At 37.3% G+C, this 20,784-nt stretch overlaps 1 protein-coding gene across 5 annotated transcripts in view; it reads right to left on the reverse strand.

Moving 5' to 3' along the window:
- Positions 1-13,446, reverse strand: part of CNTLN (centlein) — a 341,438-nt gene extending 327,992 nt beyond the window's left edge. For all 5 annotated transcript variants that reach the window (XM_007176785.2, XM_057548126.1, XM_057548127.1 and 2 more), the window contains exons 1-2: positions 12,931-13,446; positions 3,827-3,915 (exon numbers count right to left, since the gene is read on the reverse strand). In XM_007176785.2, the coding sequence (XP_007176847.2) occupies positions 3,827-3,915; positions 12,931-13,290 (449 nt within the window). In that variant the 5' untranslated portion in view covers positions 13,291-13,446. The remainder of the gene's footprint in view (positions 1-3,826; positions 3,916-12,930) is intronic.
- Between the last annotated feature and the right edge of the window lie 7,338 nt (positions 13,447-20,784).

Below are 20,784 nucleotides of genomic sequence, written 5' to 3' on the forward strand. Positions count from 1 at the left end.
AAATCACACTGCCTTGAGTCTATTAGCCTGGAAATAAGAAAAGGGGTCCAAAATGGACAAATATCTGAAAGACAGAAGGATGGACTCACAGAGGCAAACCCAGAGGAGAAAAATCAAAATCCAAATAGTGTCTATAATGGAAGAGGAAGCTATTTTTTTCTGGAAGAGGCTCAGAGAGGCTCTAAGTACCCAATTAGTAAGTATGGAAAGCAGAAGTCCACAGGAATCAAGATGACTAAGGAACCATTAATCAAAAATCTGGGATTCCCATTCATCCATGTTCAGAACAGCTACCTGCAGTATTTGCCTATAACAAATGGCCCAAGGCTACTTTTAAAAGAACCATGTTCCTGAAAAAGGTCCCTACTATGGTTGTTGGGACAAACAATACAATCAGAGAAGGGACTGACTTAAGAGTCTACTTCTCATTCTGTACAGTGAAGCCCATTTGCCATACATCCCTCAGGAAAGCTTGTTGATAGTCCCCTCCCTTCTCTTACACAATGCCCATAGTCACTCCTTTCATTCAGATGAGAAGCCTCTTGGTAACAGTTATATAAAAATGCAAAGTAAACTCATTAAAAGCAACATTTCTACATTAAGCAATATAGACCTTCATACAAAAACATGAACAGTCAGTAAAGAATCATCATACACTTGAAGAAAACTATCAGCATTAAAGTAAAAGTGTAGGAACAAACAAAAGTTACCCAACAGGAAAAAAAGGTAATGTAAGAAACAGAGAAGAACTTAAAAATTATCATCAGAAAGATTAAAAAGTTATCCTTTTAAAGAAGACTGCTATGAAAAAGGAAAAATCGAATAAGAAATTTCTTAGAAGTAAAATTTTGATTTCTAAAACTAAAAAAAAAATAAAATAACTAAATAGGGTAAATGGAAAAAAATCCATGTACTAATGGAAGAAAATGTAAGAAGACCATTCAGGAGACAAAATTAAAAGGTGGAAAATATGACAGAAAAGAAGGCCAAGTCCAGAAGGTCCAATCTCTAATAGAGTACAGAAGGAAAGAACAGACAAGGGGGAAAATATGAGAATCATATTTTTCTTCAATTGAAATAAAATCTCAAGTCTTGATATTGAAAGAACCCACAAAGGCTGAGAAGTTTCAATTTTTAAAAGACTCAAATTAAAAGATGATGTTGAAATTTTAAAATATCATATATATGTAGAGAAAATCCTAAAAACTTCAAGCAAGCTACCTAGAAAGAAATAAGAATCTCACTTGCACTGGGATCACACATACACTTGATAACACCACCGTATGCTAAAAGAAGATAACAAAGCTATACTTTAAAAAATCTGAGGGAAATTAAATGTACTTAAAACTTTATGTTCAGCTAAAGTATCAACCAAACATAAGGACAAAAGAAAGACATTTTAGGCACATAAGGAGACAGAAAGTGGACCACTTATGCATCCCTTCTGAGAAAAAAATTTTGAAAATATAATCCAACAAAAGAAAAAGGAAGACATAGGATCTTAGAAACTGTGGAACTAGTTCAGGAGTACAATAAGAAGAAATCCTAGGATGGCAGCTATGTGTAGGTTTAGAAAGCAATTGGCCAAAATTCATACCATAAACCAAAGGGCCCAAGGAAGAATGTCTTCAGCCCATTATTCAAATGTCTGAACATTGACATTCTTTATGGTAAGAAATAGCAGAAAAGAAAGGCAATTAGAAATTCCAGGGGGAAAAAATGTTGTCCAGGAAGACCAAGGCACAAATATAAAATAACTTAAATGTAGCATAATTTGGGTAATTAATGGACTATAAAGAAAGATATTCTATTTGACTTTGATATTCGGAACATTCTTTTTTTGTCATACCATTTCCCTTATCAACAGGTCCAAACACACTACATGGTTCTCAAGGAAATAATATTTACATAATTATAAAACTATAAATGCATATTACAAGTTTCCAATTTCAAAAGTCAATTCAAATTCCAAGGTATCTCATTGTGGACATCAGAATTACCTGGACATCAGATCTATGGACACCAGAATTACCTGGAAAGCTTATTTTAAAGACTCCTGGGCCTCATCCCTAAAGATTCAGTAGATCAGGGGAAAGTTCTAGAGACCTGCATTTTAAGAAATTTTCCAGTCCCCAAGGAAAAGAGGAAATTCTCTTCCAAGGAGAAGCCACTCAGCAGTGGACCTGAAGAGGCTGCTGCCAGCAAGAGCAGCAGCTCCAAGAAAAAGAAAAAGCTCCAAAAGCTATCCCAAGAAAATTAGAATGGACATTTCCCTAGTAGGGCATAACTTACAGAGATATTTCCCAACCCATCCCCTATAGTCCAATAAAAATTTTAAAAATTAAAAAATTTTGAAGAAGAAATTTTCCAAGTATACCTTGTGCACATTAAAATTTTCAAGATTATAGCTGTAAAGCAGTAATCTCCAAAATTTTCCATTACATATCTTATGAGCAAAAGGCTTTTGAGTACCCACCCCAAAACATATGTGTATATCTATTTATAAATTGTTGATATACTTTTATGTGACCATATATTATGTATATTATAAAATGTGAAAAATAAAAATCTTAAAGAATGAGAAAGATGACCTAACAATTTATTATTTGGATCTGTCTCAACCAAGAGTAAAGGGAAAATTAAGAATCGCTTTAGAAAGTTGTAAAAAATAAACAAATTAGAAAGTTGAAAAATGTATACAACTAAAAGGAGAGGAGGATAATGAAAGAATCACAGAAATGACAAAAGAAATCCCAAGAATATATCTTCTTAAGTCCTATTCTGCTAAAAAACAGGAAAACTGAGAGTGATCACATTTAATCTCGAGAATGACTGAGGAACTAATAAGGGTACTTCAACAAAAGACTTAATTCTGATCATCAAAAGGGAAAATCTGATTGATGAATTAGACATACAAGACCATGAGAAGAAACTAATTATACTGTTTTAAGAGTTCACGATAACCAAGGATGGTAAAATTAGCCATGGGTATGTATCATAGATTTTTCAAAGTCAAATTCCAGACAATATTAGAATGATCCCAGGGCTAGCAACTCCAAAGGTGAATACATTTCAAGTTATCAAAGCTGATATTCAGATTATATAATCATAATTCCAATTAAAAAAAAGAAAAGGCAACCATATGCTTAGCTCCTCATTTAGGAAATATAATGAAATCCATTTACTAGGAAAGCAAGTGTTTTAATTGCTATCTAAGTGTCATGAGACTACTGTATACCAAATGTTTGATAAGAAGTACCCAGCATCACTCCACTGTTTCTGATGACCAAGGAGAGGCCCAATAATCTATAGTTAAATGACTGGGCATCCCCTACAGGGTAATACGGAAATCTCTCAACCTATTCCAGAACACTTACTCTACTCTGGCAAGGTCAACCCAGGCTCTCAAGTACATACTGCATTTACCTTAGGGGAAAACTGAGCCATGTCTAGGAAGGATCATGTCTAGGAAGCTGCCTACAGGGTCAGTCTCTGAAGCCAAACAACAGGAACTTCTCCAATTTTTAAAGTTGAGTAGTAAGAGCTTAAAACATACACACACACACACAAACACATACACACAAAGTGTCTCTCTTACCTGCAAACTTCCCAAATATGTCAGAATATGAGCAGAAGATAAGGCCTAGCTGTACTTAGCAAACTGACACACCTTGAAATAAATCCAGTAATTATAATATCATGCTCGACATTCCTTTGGAAATCAAATGAATCTCTTCAGGGGATTAACACCAAGTGTTAGTTTTAATAATGAAGAAAAACAAATTCAACAAACTAAATACTGATGAAAAATAACTTGGTAACTCACCTTTCCACAACCAAACTGAATGCTTGTGTGAGATCCGGGTTTGTCACCTGGAGACGTTTCCACAAAGACCATACGAATTCTTTATCAGCCTTAAAGAAATAAAAGACATTTTAAATGCATTGCTTTGTAGCTACAGCAGAGAAGGCAAGATACTGCATTAAATTAAAAAATGAAAAACATAATTACTTGATCCCTAGTTCTATAACTATAAAACAGATTCTTGAAAAGTATAACAGGAAAGCTTTATTTTAAAAAGTTCTTACACTGGTAACCCACATTTATTTTACTATTTCTACTACTCACATTTGAGGGTGCAAATGTTGAAGGGCTGAATATCAAGGTAAATTTGTTCTAAAATGAGACTGTCCTCTAGCTATTGCTCCATTTTCAGCTGCACTTTTCAGCAAAATTCCTTGAAACCGTTGCCTACAATCATTATCTCTTCTTCCTCACTCCCCATTCACTCTGTAACCTCCTCCAGTCAGATTTCCCTCCCCACCGTAACGCTAAAATCATTTTTCAAGGTCCTCTATATTGTCAATTCTTAATAGGCATCTCAAATTTAATTTATCCAAAATAAAGTTTTTGACTTCCAACCCTCTCACAAACCTGCCCTCTCTGCATCTCAGAAAATGACACCCCCACCTACTTACTGTTTAAAAACTTAAGATCTAGGAGTCAATCTTGGTTGCTCTCTTTCTTCACATTTCATATCCAAACCATTAGTAAATCCTATTAGCCTTACCTACAAAATATATCCCAATTCTGAACACTTCTACCCAGTGCAAGTGGAACAAGTACTATCCACCATCCTAGTACAAGTCAACTCTACCTCTTGCCTAGCTCTCTACAATGGTCCCCTGGGCTCCTTACAGCTCAAAATCGCCCAGTGGATTTCCATCAGATTAGGAAAACAATCCAAACTCTACCAAGGCCACATGACCCTACACCATCTGGCCCTCCAGCCTCATCTATCACTCACCCTCTTGTTCACATGGACCTTCTGGCTCTACTTGCACCAGGTCCTTTTAAATATACAATCTACCAAATTTTCATGTACATTATTACCTCACGTCACTCAGGTCTTTGTTTAAATGTTACCTCTTCAAGTGAAGAGAAGCCTTCCCTAACTACTATATTTATAGCCACCAAAACCCACAAATCTCTGGTAACCCCTTACCCTTTTTATTTTTTTTTTCAAATCACATTTCATTTTATAATACTATATTTGTTTGGTAGTTTATTTCTCTGGTTTTACTTGTGTGGCATCATCCATTCTCCCCTTCCTCTTAGTAACAGAAACCATATTTGATCTTTGCTGCCAACTAAAAGACTGGCCTCTCTTGCCTATGGGCTCTGTGACCGAGTTCTGCCAATTAAATATAAGAAATATCATTGGAAATCTTAAAATTGGACTTAAGTATACCAAATGTGTTACAATTATTTTTTTCCAGTATGTTGTTGCTTATTTGACTTTATTTATGATGGAGATTTCTGGGGAAAAGGTAGTTATTATTTTTCTATATTCAAACATATCTTTTTCATTATAGCTTATGGTTTTCTTCTACAAGTTAGAAAAAGGCCTACTCTACTACAAGATTGGAAATATATTTACCCATACTTCTTAAATTTTTATGTTTTCATTTTTTAATGCTCAAATCTTTGATTTTGTTTGACTTTTTTTTTAAAGACTTTTGACAGCCTGAGTTCTGGAAAGTACTACCTTACCTAACTATTCTTATATATCATACTTTACCTTTTAGAAGCAAGAATTCCGCATTTAGGTATTAAAATGATTTCAGTTAAGGACAAGAAATGTCAATATATATAGAAATTACATGTCATAATCCTCTGGTGAAGGAAAGGTTAAACTATGTAACATTATGTGCTCTTTTTAAAAGGTATGTTGATGAAACTACAAAATCCCTGAAACCAATGTTATCTGTAAATTTATCTTATAGCTTGCTTCAAAACAAAATAGTAACAAAAAAAGAAAACTACAGACCAATATCACTGATGAACAGGGATGCAAAAATCCTCAACAAACTACTAGCAAACAGAATCCAACAGCACATTAAAAGGATCATACACCATGATCAAGTGGGGTTTATCCCAGGAACGCAAGGATTCTTTAACATATGCAAATCAATCAATGTGATAAACCATATTAACAAATTGAAGGAAAAAAACCATACTATTATCTCAATAGATGTAGAAAAAGCTTTCAACAAAATTCAACACCCATTTATGATAAAAACCCTCCAGAAAGTAGGCACAGAGGGAACTTACCTCAATATAATAAAGGCCATATTTGACAAACCTACAGCCAACATTGTTCTCAATGGCGAAAAACTGAAATCATTGCCACTAAGATCAGGAACAAGACAAGGTTGCCCACTCTCACCACTATTATTCAACATAGTTTTGGAAGTTTTAGCCCCAGCAATCAGAGAAGAAAAAGAAATAAAAGGAATCCAAATTGGAAAAGAAGAAGTAAAACTGTCACTGTTTGCAGAGGACATGATACTATACATAGCGAATCCTAAAGATGCTACCAGAAAACTACTAGAGCTAATCAGTGAATTTGGTAAAGTAGCAGGATACAAAAAAAATGCACAGAAATCTCTTGTATTCCTATACACTGATGATGAAAAATCTGAAAGAGAAATTAAGGAAACACTCCCACTTACCAATGCAACAAAAAGAATGAAATACCTAGGAATAAACCTACCTAAGGAGACAAAAGACCTGTATGCAGAAAACTATAAGACACTGATGAAAGAAATTAAAGATGATACAAACAGATGGAGAGATATACCATGTTCTTAGATTGGAAGAATCAACATTGTGAAAATGACTATACTACCCAAAGCAATCTACAGATTCAATGCAATCTCTATCAAACTACAAATGGCATTTTTCACAGAACTAGAACAAAAAATTTCACAATTTGTATGGAAACACAAAAGACCCCGAATAGCCAAAGCAATCTTGAGAAAGAAAAATGGAGCTGGAGGAATCAGGCTCCCTGACTTCAGACTATACTACAAAGCTTCAGTAATCAAGACAGTATGGTACCAGCACAAAAACAGAAATATAGATCAATGAAACAGGACAGAAAGTCCAGAGATAGACCGACACACACATGGTCACCTTATTTTTGATAAAGGAGGCAAGAATATACAATGGAGAATAGACAGCCTCTTTAATAAGTGGTGCTGGGAAAAATGGATAGATACATGCAAAAGAATGAAATTAGAATACTTCCTAACACCATACACAAAAATAAACTCAAAATGGATTAAAGACCTAAATGTAAGGTCAGACACTATAAAACTCTTAGAGAAAAACATAGGCAGAACACTCTATGACATAAATCACAGCAAGATCCTTTTTGACCCACCTCCTAGAGAAATGGAAATAAAAACAAAAATAAACAAATGGGACCTATGAAACTTAAAAGCTTTTGCACAGCAAAGGAAACCGTAAACAATACGAAAAGACAACCCTCAGAATGGGAGAAAATATTTGCAAATGAAGCAACTGACAAAAGGATTAATCTCCAAAATATACAGGCAGGTCACGCAGCTCAATATCAAAAAAACAAACAACCCAATCCAAAAATGGGCAGAAGACCTAAATAGACATTTCTCCAAAGATATACAGATTGCCAACAAACACATGAAAGGATGCTGAACATCACTAATCATTAGAGGAATGCAAGTCAAAACTACAGTGAGGTATCACCTCACACCAGTCAGAATGGCCATCATCAAAAAATCTACACACAATAAATGCTGGAGAGGGTGTGGAGAAAAGGGAACCCTCTTGCACTGTTGGTGGGAATGTAAATTGATACAGCCACTATGGAGAACAGTATGGAGGTTCCTTAAAAAACTAAAAATAGAACTACCATATGACCCAGCAATCCCACTCCTGGGCATATACCCTGAGAAAACCGTAATTCAAAAAGAGTCATGTACCACAATGTTCATTGCAGCACTATTTACAACAACCAGGACATGGAAGCAAACTATGTGTCCATCGACAGATGAATGGATAAAGAAGATGTGGCACATACACACAATGGAATATTAGCCATAAAAAGAAACAAAATTGAGTTATTTGTAGTGAGGTGGATGGACCTAGAGACTGCCATACAGAGTGAAGTAAGTCAGAAAGAGAAAAACAAATACCGTATGCTAACATATATATAAGGAATCTAAAAAAAAAAAAGGTTCTGAAGAACCTAGGGGCAAGACAGGAATAAAGATGCAGACGTAGAGAATGGACTTGAGGACACGGGGAGGGGGAAGGGTAAGCTGGGACGAAGTGAGACAGTGGCATGGACATATATACACTACCAAATGTAAAATATATAGCTAGTGAGAAGGAGCCGCATAGCACAGGGAGATCAGCTCGGTGCTTTGTGTCCACCTAGAAGGGTAGGATAGGGAGGGTGGGAGGGAGACGCAAGAGGGAGGAGATATGGGGATATATGTATATGTATAGCTGATTCACTTTGTTATACAGCAGAAACTAACACACCATTATAAAGCAATTATACTCCAATAAAGATGTTTAAAAAAAAAAAATAGTAAAGAGTCGCATGTATTTTTCACCTCAACTCCTCTACCTAAAATACTAAGCAAGAAAGGTTAACAAAAGTAAAAACTTAAAAAGGAGTAGGTTTTCAACATTTATAAAATAACTGAGTTACTCCAGCTTAAGTAAGTATGACTTACTAATAAAGGATTTAGCTCTAATACAGTTAGAGGGACAAAGTAAGAAATCAATAAATATCTGATGAAAGCAATATTTACATATTAACTTATACATTTTTTTCTTTTCTTTCTTTTTGCTATTGTTATGGTTAATGGTTATTTCACATCTCCTTTTTAATCCCCACCAAAGAGAAAGTAATAACAAACTCTCCTTAAATTGTTTTTATCATAGAGGTCAGAAAAAAAAGCAACCAGAAGAAAAGACTCCTCCAGAAACAGTCTATTGTTAATTTATAACTACAATTTACTCCCAGAAGTCATTAGGGGGAGAACTTTCTAATTTCCAAATTTCTCTATTAAACTTCAGTTATTAATTTCTTTTGTTATTAATTTATGATCAGCAATGGTATTCAGATTTTGTCACCTAAAAATACTCAAATGTATAAGTGATACTTGACTTGAGAAAAAGAAGTAAGTTCTTTTGTGAGCAATAAAATGCTACAAATGGATTATGGGACTGTTGTACAATATGTATTAGTTTTTTAAGTTTTTTAGTTATTTAAATGCTATATTATCTTCAATGTGGATTATACCTCTAATTATTAAAGAGGCGCTCCTTCATATACAGAAAGAAACAAAGCCCCCAAAAAACACAAAACTAGTTTCCAAACTATTCCACACATTATTAAAACAAGGAAACGAACTACTACCAACCATATTATCTTTATATTTTCCTTTCCTCTGGGCACTTAAAATGTTCTTTCCAAAAAATTAAAAGCAAAAATCCTTAAATATTACTCATTATAAAATACCTTATTCTTACTACAGAACTTCCACACAGAATCAAATAATTTAAAATATAAATTAAAAAATCCTACTCCTTCTCACAAAGTTTATTAAACTCAGCCAATGAGAGTTGACTAAATGCCCGAAGATTTGGGTCTGAGTTATCTTGGCGGTGGATTGGCTTTGACTTTCACTTATCAACATGGAAATACATATCAACTTTACAGACAGAGACACTCAAAATTGTCTTTTTCACTGGGTACCTACTCTCCCACCACCTAGTTTAGTATCTGCCAACATAATAGGCCCTCAATTGACCTCTACTGCAGGAATGAATTCAACAAACATATGAAAACTATTTTCTATATTTAAACAAATAATTTCCTACCAGAACTCAAAGAAAACAATGGAAAGAGTTTAATTACAAAGTATGGCACAAACTAGCCACTCACTAAATTATCATTATGAAAAATAACTGTACAAAAAGATTCATCTATTAGAATACAGCTCCTAACAACAGTGAGAATTCTAATTATACAACATGTTCTCAATTTTGTTTTTCTTTTTTTGACTGTGCTGCACCGCATGCAGGATCTTAGTTCTCCCACCAGGGATCAAACCTGCGCCCCCTGCAGTGGAAGCGCGGAGTCTTAACCACTGGACCGCCAGGGAAGTCCCTCAATTTTTTTTTTTCTTTGTGAATGACTGGACAAGGTTTCAACACACCTAAATGTCCACTAAAAAATGTAACTGGTTGATTTCTCTAGTCATATACTCTTAATTCCAACATCACATGCATCATGAAAGTTAATTTCATCATGAAAGTTGGAGTAATACATATATATTTCATTTAAATGCCATAATATATCTTTACCTGAAATTGGTATATAGGTTTAGTAAATATTTTTGGCTGTGACTAAAAAGAGAAATATGGTTTGAGATATACATAAATTTGTGTGTGCATGTACACCTGTGTGTGTGTCTATACATATATACATTACACATACATAACTTTTTCTCATCTGATATTCTACAAGGGGTGAAAAATGTGCACATACACATACCCACAACCCCATTCTTGGTCACGAATAGACCACAATCTTGAAATACAAAATCAAAATTAAGAGTATGGTGAAGTTAGGTTCTAAATCAGTGAATAAAGTATGACTGTCATGAACTTAAAATTGATCTTTGGAGTACCTTTGAAAGTTCCTTAGAAAAAGCTAGATTTGGAAGCTAACCTATCCTCAGTAAGTCCAATACAGACAACTTTTCTTCCCACATTGAAATCAACCACTTTTTCTTCATCTAAGCATGTGTATGTTGCTTGCTAATCTGGGGCCATACAAAAAAAGTTTAAATACCACAATCACATAGAGTAGGATGAGATACTCATATTAAGAGAAACAGTTGGAACAGAGATTGTTTTCTATTACATGCTTATTCTGAGTCATTCCAATGGACTGGAATGGCACATGGAATCACTTTCTTTTTCTTCACCAAGCACATATAATTGAATTCCTGTGAGTTAAACGTGGAAAAAACCAACTAACTTAAATGAAGCTGCAACTTCTGACCAGAGACTAATTAATTAGTGGGGTTCTTTTTCCCAAACTGTACATTTGACCCATTACTGGGCTGTGAAATTAATTTAGTAGATATTAGCAGCACTTTCTTAAATAATAGATTTTAAAAGAAAACATCAGAGCTCAGGACACACAGTGTAAATATTCTTTCTGAAATTATATGCATGTGTATGTGTGTCTACTTACTAGGTTGACATGTGAAATGAATTTCTTATCTTGGGTACAATTTTTGAGAGCTGTGGAAAACATAGGGGTTAATACTATGTATTCTTGGGTACTGTGATTTCTAGCTTAATAAATAAGTGGAAGAACTAATTTTTAAAATGTAAAAGTGAATGTTTAATTACTTAAATGCTTTTTATAAAACAATTCAATTATTATGTCTCCCAAATTTCCCCAACAGCAGGAGTATGATTTGACTGAAGTTTTATGGTATGGGATAGTGCCAACCTCATCTCACATTACTGGAATGCCTATGATCATCTAACAGTGTCAGTACTATAAAATCTCAAGAACCATTGTTCTAGGCTACCTATGACCATCTCAATTCTTACACCTTCCGTAGTCACATTTTGAAAGAATATAATAGTTAATGGATTGGGGGAAGAGGGTCATTGGGCTGTTTCCAACAGACTGATTTCTTAATCAAGTCAGTCACAAAAGTAAACATCTTAGTTCCTTATCCAGCTCAGGGCATAACTATGGTAAATACAGAGTAAGGGGTAGGGGAGAAAGGGTGTAGAAGATATGGGTAAATAGCATCTTAGATTAGGACTTGCCAAAGTAACAAAGCCCTTTATCATGGATTCACATCTTTAAACTACCTAAAGGTGAAGAGTGAGATGACAAAACGCTTTAATTCCTTGGTGTCTTTTATTTATCCCTTTGCTCCTTAACCAGTGCAGAATAGAGAATGGAAAGTCAAAAGGAGGCAGTCACATAATACCTCCCCAACTTGTTTAAGCAAAGACATATTCAATTTGAACAAGACTGCTGTGTTTTTACATCCTTGACTCAATCAGCAAAATCCTGCAAAAGAATCCAATAGAACTATGAAATTCATGAATTTTTATTAATCTAAACTTATATTGTTTATAAAGTTACCTTGTTGTTTAGCAGTTCTTAATTGGTTCTGTCTTGAAGACAGAGTGACTCAAAGATCTACTGTTGAGTGAATTCCCAACATTTAGTCACCCAACCCTGTCAAAGGTTTTGGTAAAATCAGAGAAGAGATGGTGGTAAGGATGCAAAACTATAAAGGAAAATCAAATCTTTCTGAACATGAGTAGTCAAGCCATCTTTGGTATATACAAATTCTACAAATAACAGGAAAGTAATGTTAAGGCAATTGATTTAGTAAATGCTTTTCACAGGCACGATGAAAATGAGATTTCTCACTCCAGAAGTATGGAATTAACATAGTTGGTTAATAAATATTAAGCATCATCTACTGTGAATGAAAGTTCCCAGCCTGAGACTCCGTAAAAATTATTGGTCTGTTTTAACAAGTTAAGTTTTACTCAAGAACAAGGGCAAGTGTGGGTTTGACAATTAAAAACAGGCTCCTTCATCCATGGGTTTTATTTCAATAAAAGTGTTTCCACTTTCCTGTTCCACATTTCAACTCAGGGATTGCACTCCTGCTGCACCAAGTACCACTACAGTCACGACACAGACCTTGGGCTTGGGGGCGGTGGGGGTGCGGCTGCGCGTTCTGGTGGGATCCAAGTGAGGTCAACCAAACCCAGGGCGCCGAGGCCGACCCTGCCCGGCCACTGTCTGGAGAAGGGCGGGAGCCCGAGGTCGGCGAGCTGGGCGAGGCCGCCACACTCAGCCCCGAGCTGCGGGCCAGGCTGGGTGTGGGAGCCGGCACCGGGCGCCGCCGGGCGGAGGTGGGTGGGTCCCAAACCCCCGCAGCTACGCAGCCGAAGGCAGAAGGAGACGGGCGCACTTCCCCACCGGCCCCGGCCCGGCTATGGAGGGGAAAGGCCGGCGGCCACCTCGATACCTGACACAGGGCCAGCTCCTCCTTTACGCTGCTCAGCTCTTCCTCCAGCAGCTGCGTCCGGGTCACCATCGCCTCCTCTACCGAGATGCCCTCTAGTCGCATGGACCCCATGGGCGCGCTGAGGAGGGGAGCCTGAGCCGCAGCTGTCCCCCCTGGCCCTCGCTGGCCCTCTGACCCTTCTTCGCCCCGCCGGGGTAAATCGCTTTTGTCCACGACGCCCTCCCGCGCTGCGCCCGCAAGACCCGAGGTCTCGCTTAGCACTTCGTGTGCCACAGCTCCCAGCCCAACACGTGGGGACCAGGGCCCCAACTGTCGCGCGGGGGGCGGAGGAAGCTGTGAGGGCGGCAAGCGCGCCGCCATGGCCGCGGCTGCTAACAGGTCAAGTCCCCTCTAGGAAACTCCTCCTCCCCTTCCCCATCCTAGCGAGCCCGAAGCTCCGAGCTGCGCATGCGTCCGACTTTTCCCGCCTTGGCGCGCGCGGTCTCGCGCTCGCGGGTCCTGGCGGGCTTCCCACGGGCCGCGCGCCCGGCGCGAGCGTTAGCGGCGCACGCGCCGTGGCCCGAGGAGTCAGGCGGCTCCGCCCCGCGCACCACCCCCGCGTGCCCTGGTCAGTCTTTAACCTGCAACGTCACGGCTTCCCGCATGCCTAAAACCCTACCCGCCGCTTTGCCCCTAGCTTACATTCCACTTCTTAAAGCCTTCCTTGACAAGCTCCTACCCCCAAATGATCCCTAACTGTGAATTCCTCTACCTTCAAGGCCGCTGCCAACTCGTTTGTCAACGTTTCATTGACCGCCCTGTAGTGTTAGTTACAGGGCTAATCCCTCCAGCGCTGTTGTAAACTCCTTGAGGATCAGGGAATAAGTTTTACACTTAAGTGTTTTCTTCAAACCCTTTAGCAAAACTGCTTGACGTACAGCTGACAACCAGCTGACTGATGTCGAGGAGATGTGGAAAGCCTTGGGCTGAGCTGGGACTAATGGGCAGGTTTCCCATTTGAATTATGATCTTTTGTGCACCCTTTGTCTTTTGCAAGAGTCATGACTTCCTTTGAGTTTTATGTCAGCTTCTTTACGCAGTTGGCTGCGTATCAGAGTGAGTGTGACCCGCATTCCCAAAGTTTGGATCCTTGGACTAATTTGAAGCCAGTAATTTGGAGCGTGGTTAAAGAAACAAGAACAACTCCATTGTTCATCCTATTTTTTTCTTTTTTCCTTCCTTCCTGCTTTCTTTCTTTATAAACTTTGAATAACCTCTTTTTCTGTCATTAAAACACGTCCTACTCGTGATGAGTTTAGTAAGGAGATGCGCATTGAGCTAGCACTCGAGTTCTACCGAAAGCTAGACCGCTGTCCTCTGCGGAAAAGGTTCCAGAGTACTTGGAGAGCTGAGGTGGGGTAAGGAGGACTATGGAAATAGGGAGGTGACCGCTTTAACTGATGACCTCTTCATTTAATCAAAATTACCGCTTTGTGCCGGAATCTAGTCAGCACATCAAAAGACACCCTCCCTAGGGGATATGGGGATATATGTATACATATAGATGATTCACTTTGTTATACAGCAGAAACTAACACAACATTGTAAAGCAGTTATACCCCAATAAAGATGTTTAAAAAAAAAAACAAAGACATTCTCCCAGTCAGAATTCTGCTGAGGCAGGATGATTGCACTTTCTTCCCACTGAAGGTGAATATTTAACAAAATTTATGATTACACTAGAAAAAGTACATATAAGCCTGTCTTAAAAGTAGCTACCATATTGAACATTTACTATATGCTGAGTCCAGTGATAACTACTTTTTTTTTGATTTTTCTTTTTTTTAATTCAAAGTCACAAAAATTATAATCATCCTCATCAGTTCACTCAGTCCCATGTAATTAATTTTTTTTTCATCTTGATCTTTTGTTAGCACTTTTATGAGTTCATCAGTTTTTCATTAGAGTTCTGAAAATGCTTATTCATTCAGTTCAGCAGTACAGTCAGTTACCAGAAACCTGTACTTGTCAGAGTCTTTTCCATGAATTCCTTGAAGATGAAACCCTTTTATAGGAACATATTTGCAAAAGCATCAGAGTACACCCAGAACTGTCTGTACATGACAAAAGACTTAAAAATGACCACGGTTAAAGATTTGATGAAAGTTCATAATAATGCAATTGACAAGGAAATTTAGTTATTTCTGAGATATACATGTTAAAGCAATAACTAGAATTATGACTTATAACATTATACCAGAACATATAAGATTTTTAGAAATTTCATGTAATGTCTGAAACATTTATATTAACATATTTCCATACAAATAACCCAATGAAAGTTTAGTATTAGTTGTTCTGTTTGTTTTTTTATACTGCAGGTTCTTATTAGTCATCAATTTTATACACATCAGTGTATACATGTCAATCCCAATCGCCCAATTCAGCACAACACCATCCCCACCCCACCGCAGTTTTCCCCCCTTGGTGTCCATATGTCTGTTCTCTACATCTGTGTCTCAACTTCTGCCCTGCAAACCGGATCATCTGTACCATTTCATATATGTACTCATTCAATTCTCACAACATGAGGGTAAAATAGTTATTATCCCCATTTTACTAGTGAGAAAACTGAGATTTGAGAAATTACTCTACCTTGTCTGAAGTCCCACATCTGGTATTAGAAAAGCTAGAATACGGATCCACTTAACTCTAAAACCTGTGCCTTTGATCCCTACCCTTACTCCATACCTGTCACTTGAAATACAGTATTAGGTCTGATAGCACATGAGACTTTGTTGGGTTTAAGACTATGGGAATTCTAATCACATGATTCACATGTTTGGCATGAAATCAATGCGAATGTACATTTTCAATGGCTATTTGGTACTCACTCAGAAGGGCATCATTTCATCTAAAATGAAAAATAAATAGAAAAATTCTTTTGAAAAGTAGTGGAGTCTCTTCTATTATGTACAATGGATAAATATACATATTTGATTGAAAAGAAGGATAATATCTGAACCTATGACTAGGTAGACAATTTTTTTAAAATTTTTTTTTGGCACTAAAATACACATAACACAAAATTTACCATTATAGCCACTTAAGTGGCTGCAAATAGAACAATCCAGAGTTGTTAAGGACATTCAAAATGTTAGGCAACAATCACCACTATCTAGTTCCAGAACATTTTCAGCACCCCAAACCAAAAACCCTTACTCATTGAACAGTTACTTTCCATTTCTGCTATCTTCCAAGCCTGCTCCAGGTAACTACCAATCTGCTTTGTTTCTATAGTTTTGCCCATTCTGCATATTTCATCTAAATGAAGCCATTCAGCATGTGGCCTTTTATGTCTGGCTCCTTTCACTTAGCATGTTTTCAAGCTTCATTCAATTTTTAGCATGTATCAGTACTTCATTCTTTTTCATAGCTGAATAATATTCCATTTTAAGGATATACCACAATTTGTTTATCCATTCATCCATTTATGGCATTTCAGTTGTTTCCACATCTTGCCTATTGTGAATAGAGCTACTATGAACATTTGCATACAGGTTACTATTTGAACACCTATTTTCAAGTATTTTGTGTATATACCTAGGAGTGAAATTGTTGGGTCATTTGGTAATTCTATGTTTAACTTACTGAAGAACCACCTGTTTTCCACAGTGGCTGCCCCATTTACATTCCCACCAGCAATGTATGAGAATTTCAATTTCTTTGCATCCTCACAAACACTTGTCATTTTCCTTTTTTATATTGGTTATACTAGTGAGTGGGAAATAGTGTCTCACTGTGGTTTTGATTTGCATTTCCTAAGGACTAATGACATTGATCATCTTTTCATGTGCTTGTTAGATATTTGTTTATTTCTTTGGAGAAATGTCAATTCAAGTCCTTTGTCCACTTATTAAATGGGTTGTTTGTCTTTTTGTTATTGAGGTGTTAACAGTTCTTTACCTGCAGACAATTTTCAAGAATTGAAACTTGCACATTTTCAGAAACATACATAGGAAGTTCTTTCTTTCATTAGTTATTTGCTAAAATGACAGAAATGTGTGAAACACTGTATATTAACACTTGTAACTCAGAAAGATAAGTTAAAGATCTTAAATAATACCTGAATAAAAATGTCCAAAACAATCAAGTGTTTCTCCTGTGCAATTTTCTGTTCAAACATTTAAAAGTGATGATTTCTGTTCTTCAGAAATACATAATAAAGTCTGCTGAGGATGAAGTATATTAAACTACAGAAACACAGGATTCTATCTATATCACCATTGTATAGTTGAAATATTGGGGAAAATGAGGGAAATGTGCAAATTAATATGGCATTTAAATTGCATCTCTCACTTTAATTTTAAAAATTTAAATCTATCTTATATTTAAAAAGAGAAAAATGTGTTAGCACCTTCTCAGCCTTTATGTTTCTTATTTTTCAGAAAGAATGCCAAATTTTGAGACATGTTTATTTCTCCTTTACCAATTTGGTATACCTTTTATTTGGGCAATGGATTTAATTGTTAAATCTAAAGCCACTATTAGGTATTGGTAAGACATTAAATATCATAGATTTCTTTCATATCATTTTGACATTTATCTCAATTTTAAGGTTCTTGCCATATCCTAGGGATCTAAATCAAGAATAGCCTGTTGCCACTCCTTCAACATTAAAAGATAATCCCACAAGCTAGAATGTGCCATTGTGGCACTTGAATCAGCAGTAGACAAATCATGTCAGTCTACTGTGGACAAATTGCTATCCAGGAGTTAGAGTAAAACAAGAAAATTGTTTTGTACTTGTAATTACTGTTGGCCTTTGTATCCATGGGTTCCACACTGCAGATTCAACCAAACATGGATCAAAACTATTCAGAAAAAAAATTCGAGGAAGTTCCAAAGAGAAAAACTTGAATTTGCCACATGCCAGCAACTATTTACATAGCATCTACATTGTATTAGGCATTACAAATAATCTAGAAATGGTTTAAAGTATACGGGAGTATGTGCATAGGTTATATGCAAGTACAACTTTATTTAATACAAAGGATTTGAGCACCAGTGGATTTTGGTATCCAGGGGGGTCCTGGAACCAATCCCTCAAGGATACTGAAGGAAGACTGTAATACAATTTTGTTCGAGAGATGCCTGGCAACTATTGATCAGTCCTGAGAGTGTTCTAGGTCAAGGTCACAGGTATCTAAGGATGGCATCATCAGTTCCAGTTGTCCCATGTGATTTTCCCGCAGTTCAAAAAGGATGACCTTACAGAGCTACAACAACAGAACTTCATCTTCCATTTTCCTCTTCAATGATTACATAACAGTCCAAAACTGTTTAAATAACTGTCTTTTCTTTCCTTACTAATAGGCTTTTCTAAAATTATCTCCATTAAGTCCTAACTCTAAGTGTGGGTGTTGTTCTAGAGAAAAAAATAAGCCGTGTGCTATTGTTCTGAGTAACTGTTATCAGCTAATTTAGCTAGGTGCAGTTTGGAATACAATCCCAAATTCCCTGAGGAGTTCCACTGATTCAATACACAAGGTTTCACAGTTTAGGCTCTTTGTTTTAACACATGGCTAGAATGAGACAACACTATTTTTTTCAGCTTTCTCATCTGTATTTCAGTTTCCTCTTCCCTAAGAGAGGCGATGATAGACCATGGTCCTTGGTATTTTATGTGGATTTTCTTTACCCTCAAGGCAATATTGCAAAAGTACTCCAGCTCTTCCACCTATTTTTCTTCTCTGGCTTCACCCCAAACATGAAGGCCTTCTTCTTCCATTGCTAGTGATCTGGTTTAACATCTCTGTCTTGATGATGCTTATCTATTCCCTATAACAGTGTTCATACACTATCATAGCATATAGGCATACGTGCATACACTCACACACACAGTGGCATTTTGCCTTTTGTGATACTGTGATTTATAATAAGAAACACATATTTCGTCTTTGTCCCCATCCCCGTTTCTGGCACAGAGCACGTAAAACCCTTGTAATTTCCTAAATGTGTCTTTTTATATTAATGAGTTGACTTTTGGAAAGAACCTAAGGATGGGGGCTGGCTGCCATGGGGAGCCAACCAGTCATGTGAATAGAGGGTTGGAATTTCCAGGCTCTGATTCTCTTCCTGCTGGGCAAGCTGATCAGAGTCCCAGTAGGAAGTTGATGGCAACTCACATAGAGTAATTTGAGGACCAGTTAAAATACAGACTAATTACAAAGGTAAGGGTAGGATCCAGAGAAAGCACAAGGGATAGTGTAGTACCTCAATGCTAATCAAAGGGTGGGAGATTTTATCACCCTAAACTTGAAAGGGTGAGGGGAATGAGCAGCTACTGGAACAAGGAGACAGAAAGGGCTGTGTACAGAGAGCTGCCTGGTGAAAGACACAGACCCAAGAGACAGGAAGCCAGGGGAACAAATACTCAAACTTCACTCTCTTCCCCCAGGCCAATCTCCTCCCATGCTCCCCACTGGCTGAACTCAACCAGTTTTTTACATGGCAGCCCACCAGGACACAGAGCAAGGTGAAAAAAACATCAAGAGACAAGGTGGAGAGGAAAACAGAAGGTATCCAGCCCAAGAGGCCAATGTAGTCTAATAAGCAACACCTGGGACAACATGTAAATAGCATCCTGTTATACCCAATAAATGAGTTAAAGTAACAACCCTTGTGTTGTTCACATGGCAGCTGGTTGGATGTTACTCTAACTTGCAAGTCCATAAAGGAGGAAAAGGGAAATCACATGTTATAAAGAAGAGGGAACAGAATCTAGGCAAGAGTTAGATAAAGAGTACAGGGCTGGGACATCCCTGGTGGCACAGTGGTTAAGAATCCGCCTACCAATGCAGGGGACCCAGGTTCGGTCCCTGGTCTGGGAAGATCCCACATGCCATGGAACAACTAAGCCTGGGCGCCACAGCTACTGAGCCTGCACTCTAGAGCCCAAGAGCCACAACTACTGAGCCCACGTGCTGCAACTACTGAAGCCTGTGCGCCTAGAGCCCATGCTCCGCAACAAGAGAAGCCATCACAGTGAGAAGCCCACACATCGCAAGGAAGACCCAACGCTGCCAAAAACTAACTAACTAAATAAATAAATCTTAAGGAAAAAAAAAGAAAAAGTACAGGGCTTGTGAACAGACAAGCACCAAAGTGAATGCATGTACTTTCTTTACTGACTTCACATTCTGCATTAAAACTTGGTTTCCAGAAGTTTTAGGCCACTTTATCTAATGAGGGGGGGGAATCCCCCAAGATATTATTTTTCAGTTTTCATTTTGCATCTATTTTATATTTTGCATCCATAATTTTATTATTCTCACATTTAAAACATTTAGAAGGCAGAAGATAACTCTCTTTTTTCTGTACCTCTCATGATACCTATCACAACACCCTTACAAAGAAAGCACTTGAGAAATGTCTCTCAACTAGCTCCCTATAAGCCAAAGAAAGTCTTGTCTTCAGCAATTACCAGACATTCCTTATGGTTGTTAATTATATCTCACATTAGTGGGACATTGCTTTGCTATGAACAGGAAATATTTTTATGGGTGACTTTTATCAAGATTAAAATAAGATATAAATAGATCACATGCATGCTAACTACTACGGGGGAAAAATGAGACTGTTAAATTAATAAAATGGTCCCTGTGCTGCCAACATTTTTTCCCCAAAATCATGCTTCCTGATATAGCAAAATTCCATGGGATAATAAAAGGAAGAAAGAGAGAAAATGAAATTAAATTTGGGGGACCCTTGCCAGACACTGTTCATTCATTCCTTCATTTTTTCAACAAATACTTACTGAACACTGCTACGGATATAGCAGTGAATAGTCACGATCTTGGCTTTTATGGACTT

Source organism: Balaenoptera acutorostrata, chromosome 6 (genome assembly GCF_949987535.1).
Source record: "Balaenoptera acutorostrata chromosome 6, mBalAcu1.1, whole genome shotgun sequence".
NCBI classification, from domain to species: domain Eukaryota; kingdom Metazoa; phylum Chordata; class Mammalia; order Artiodactyla; family Balaenopteridae; genus Balaenoptera; species Balaenoptera acutorostrata.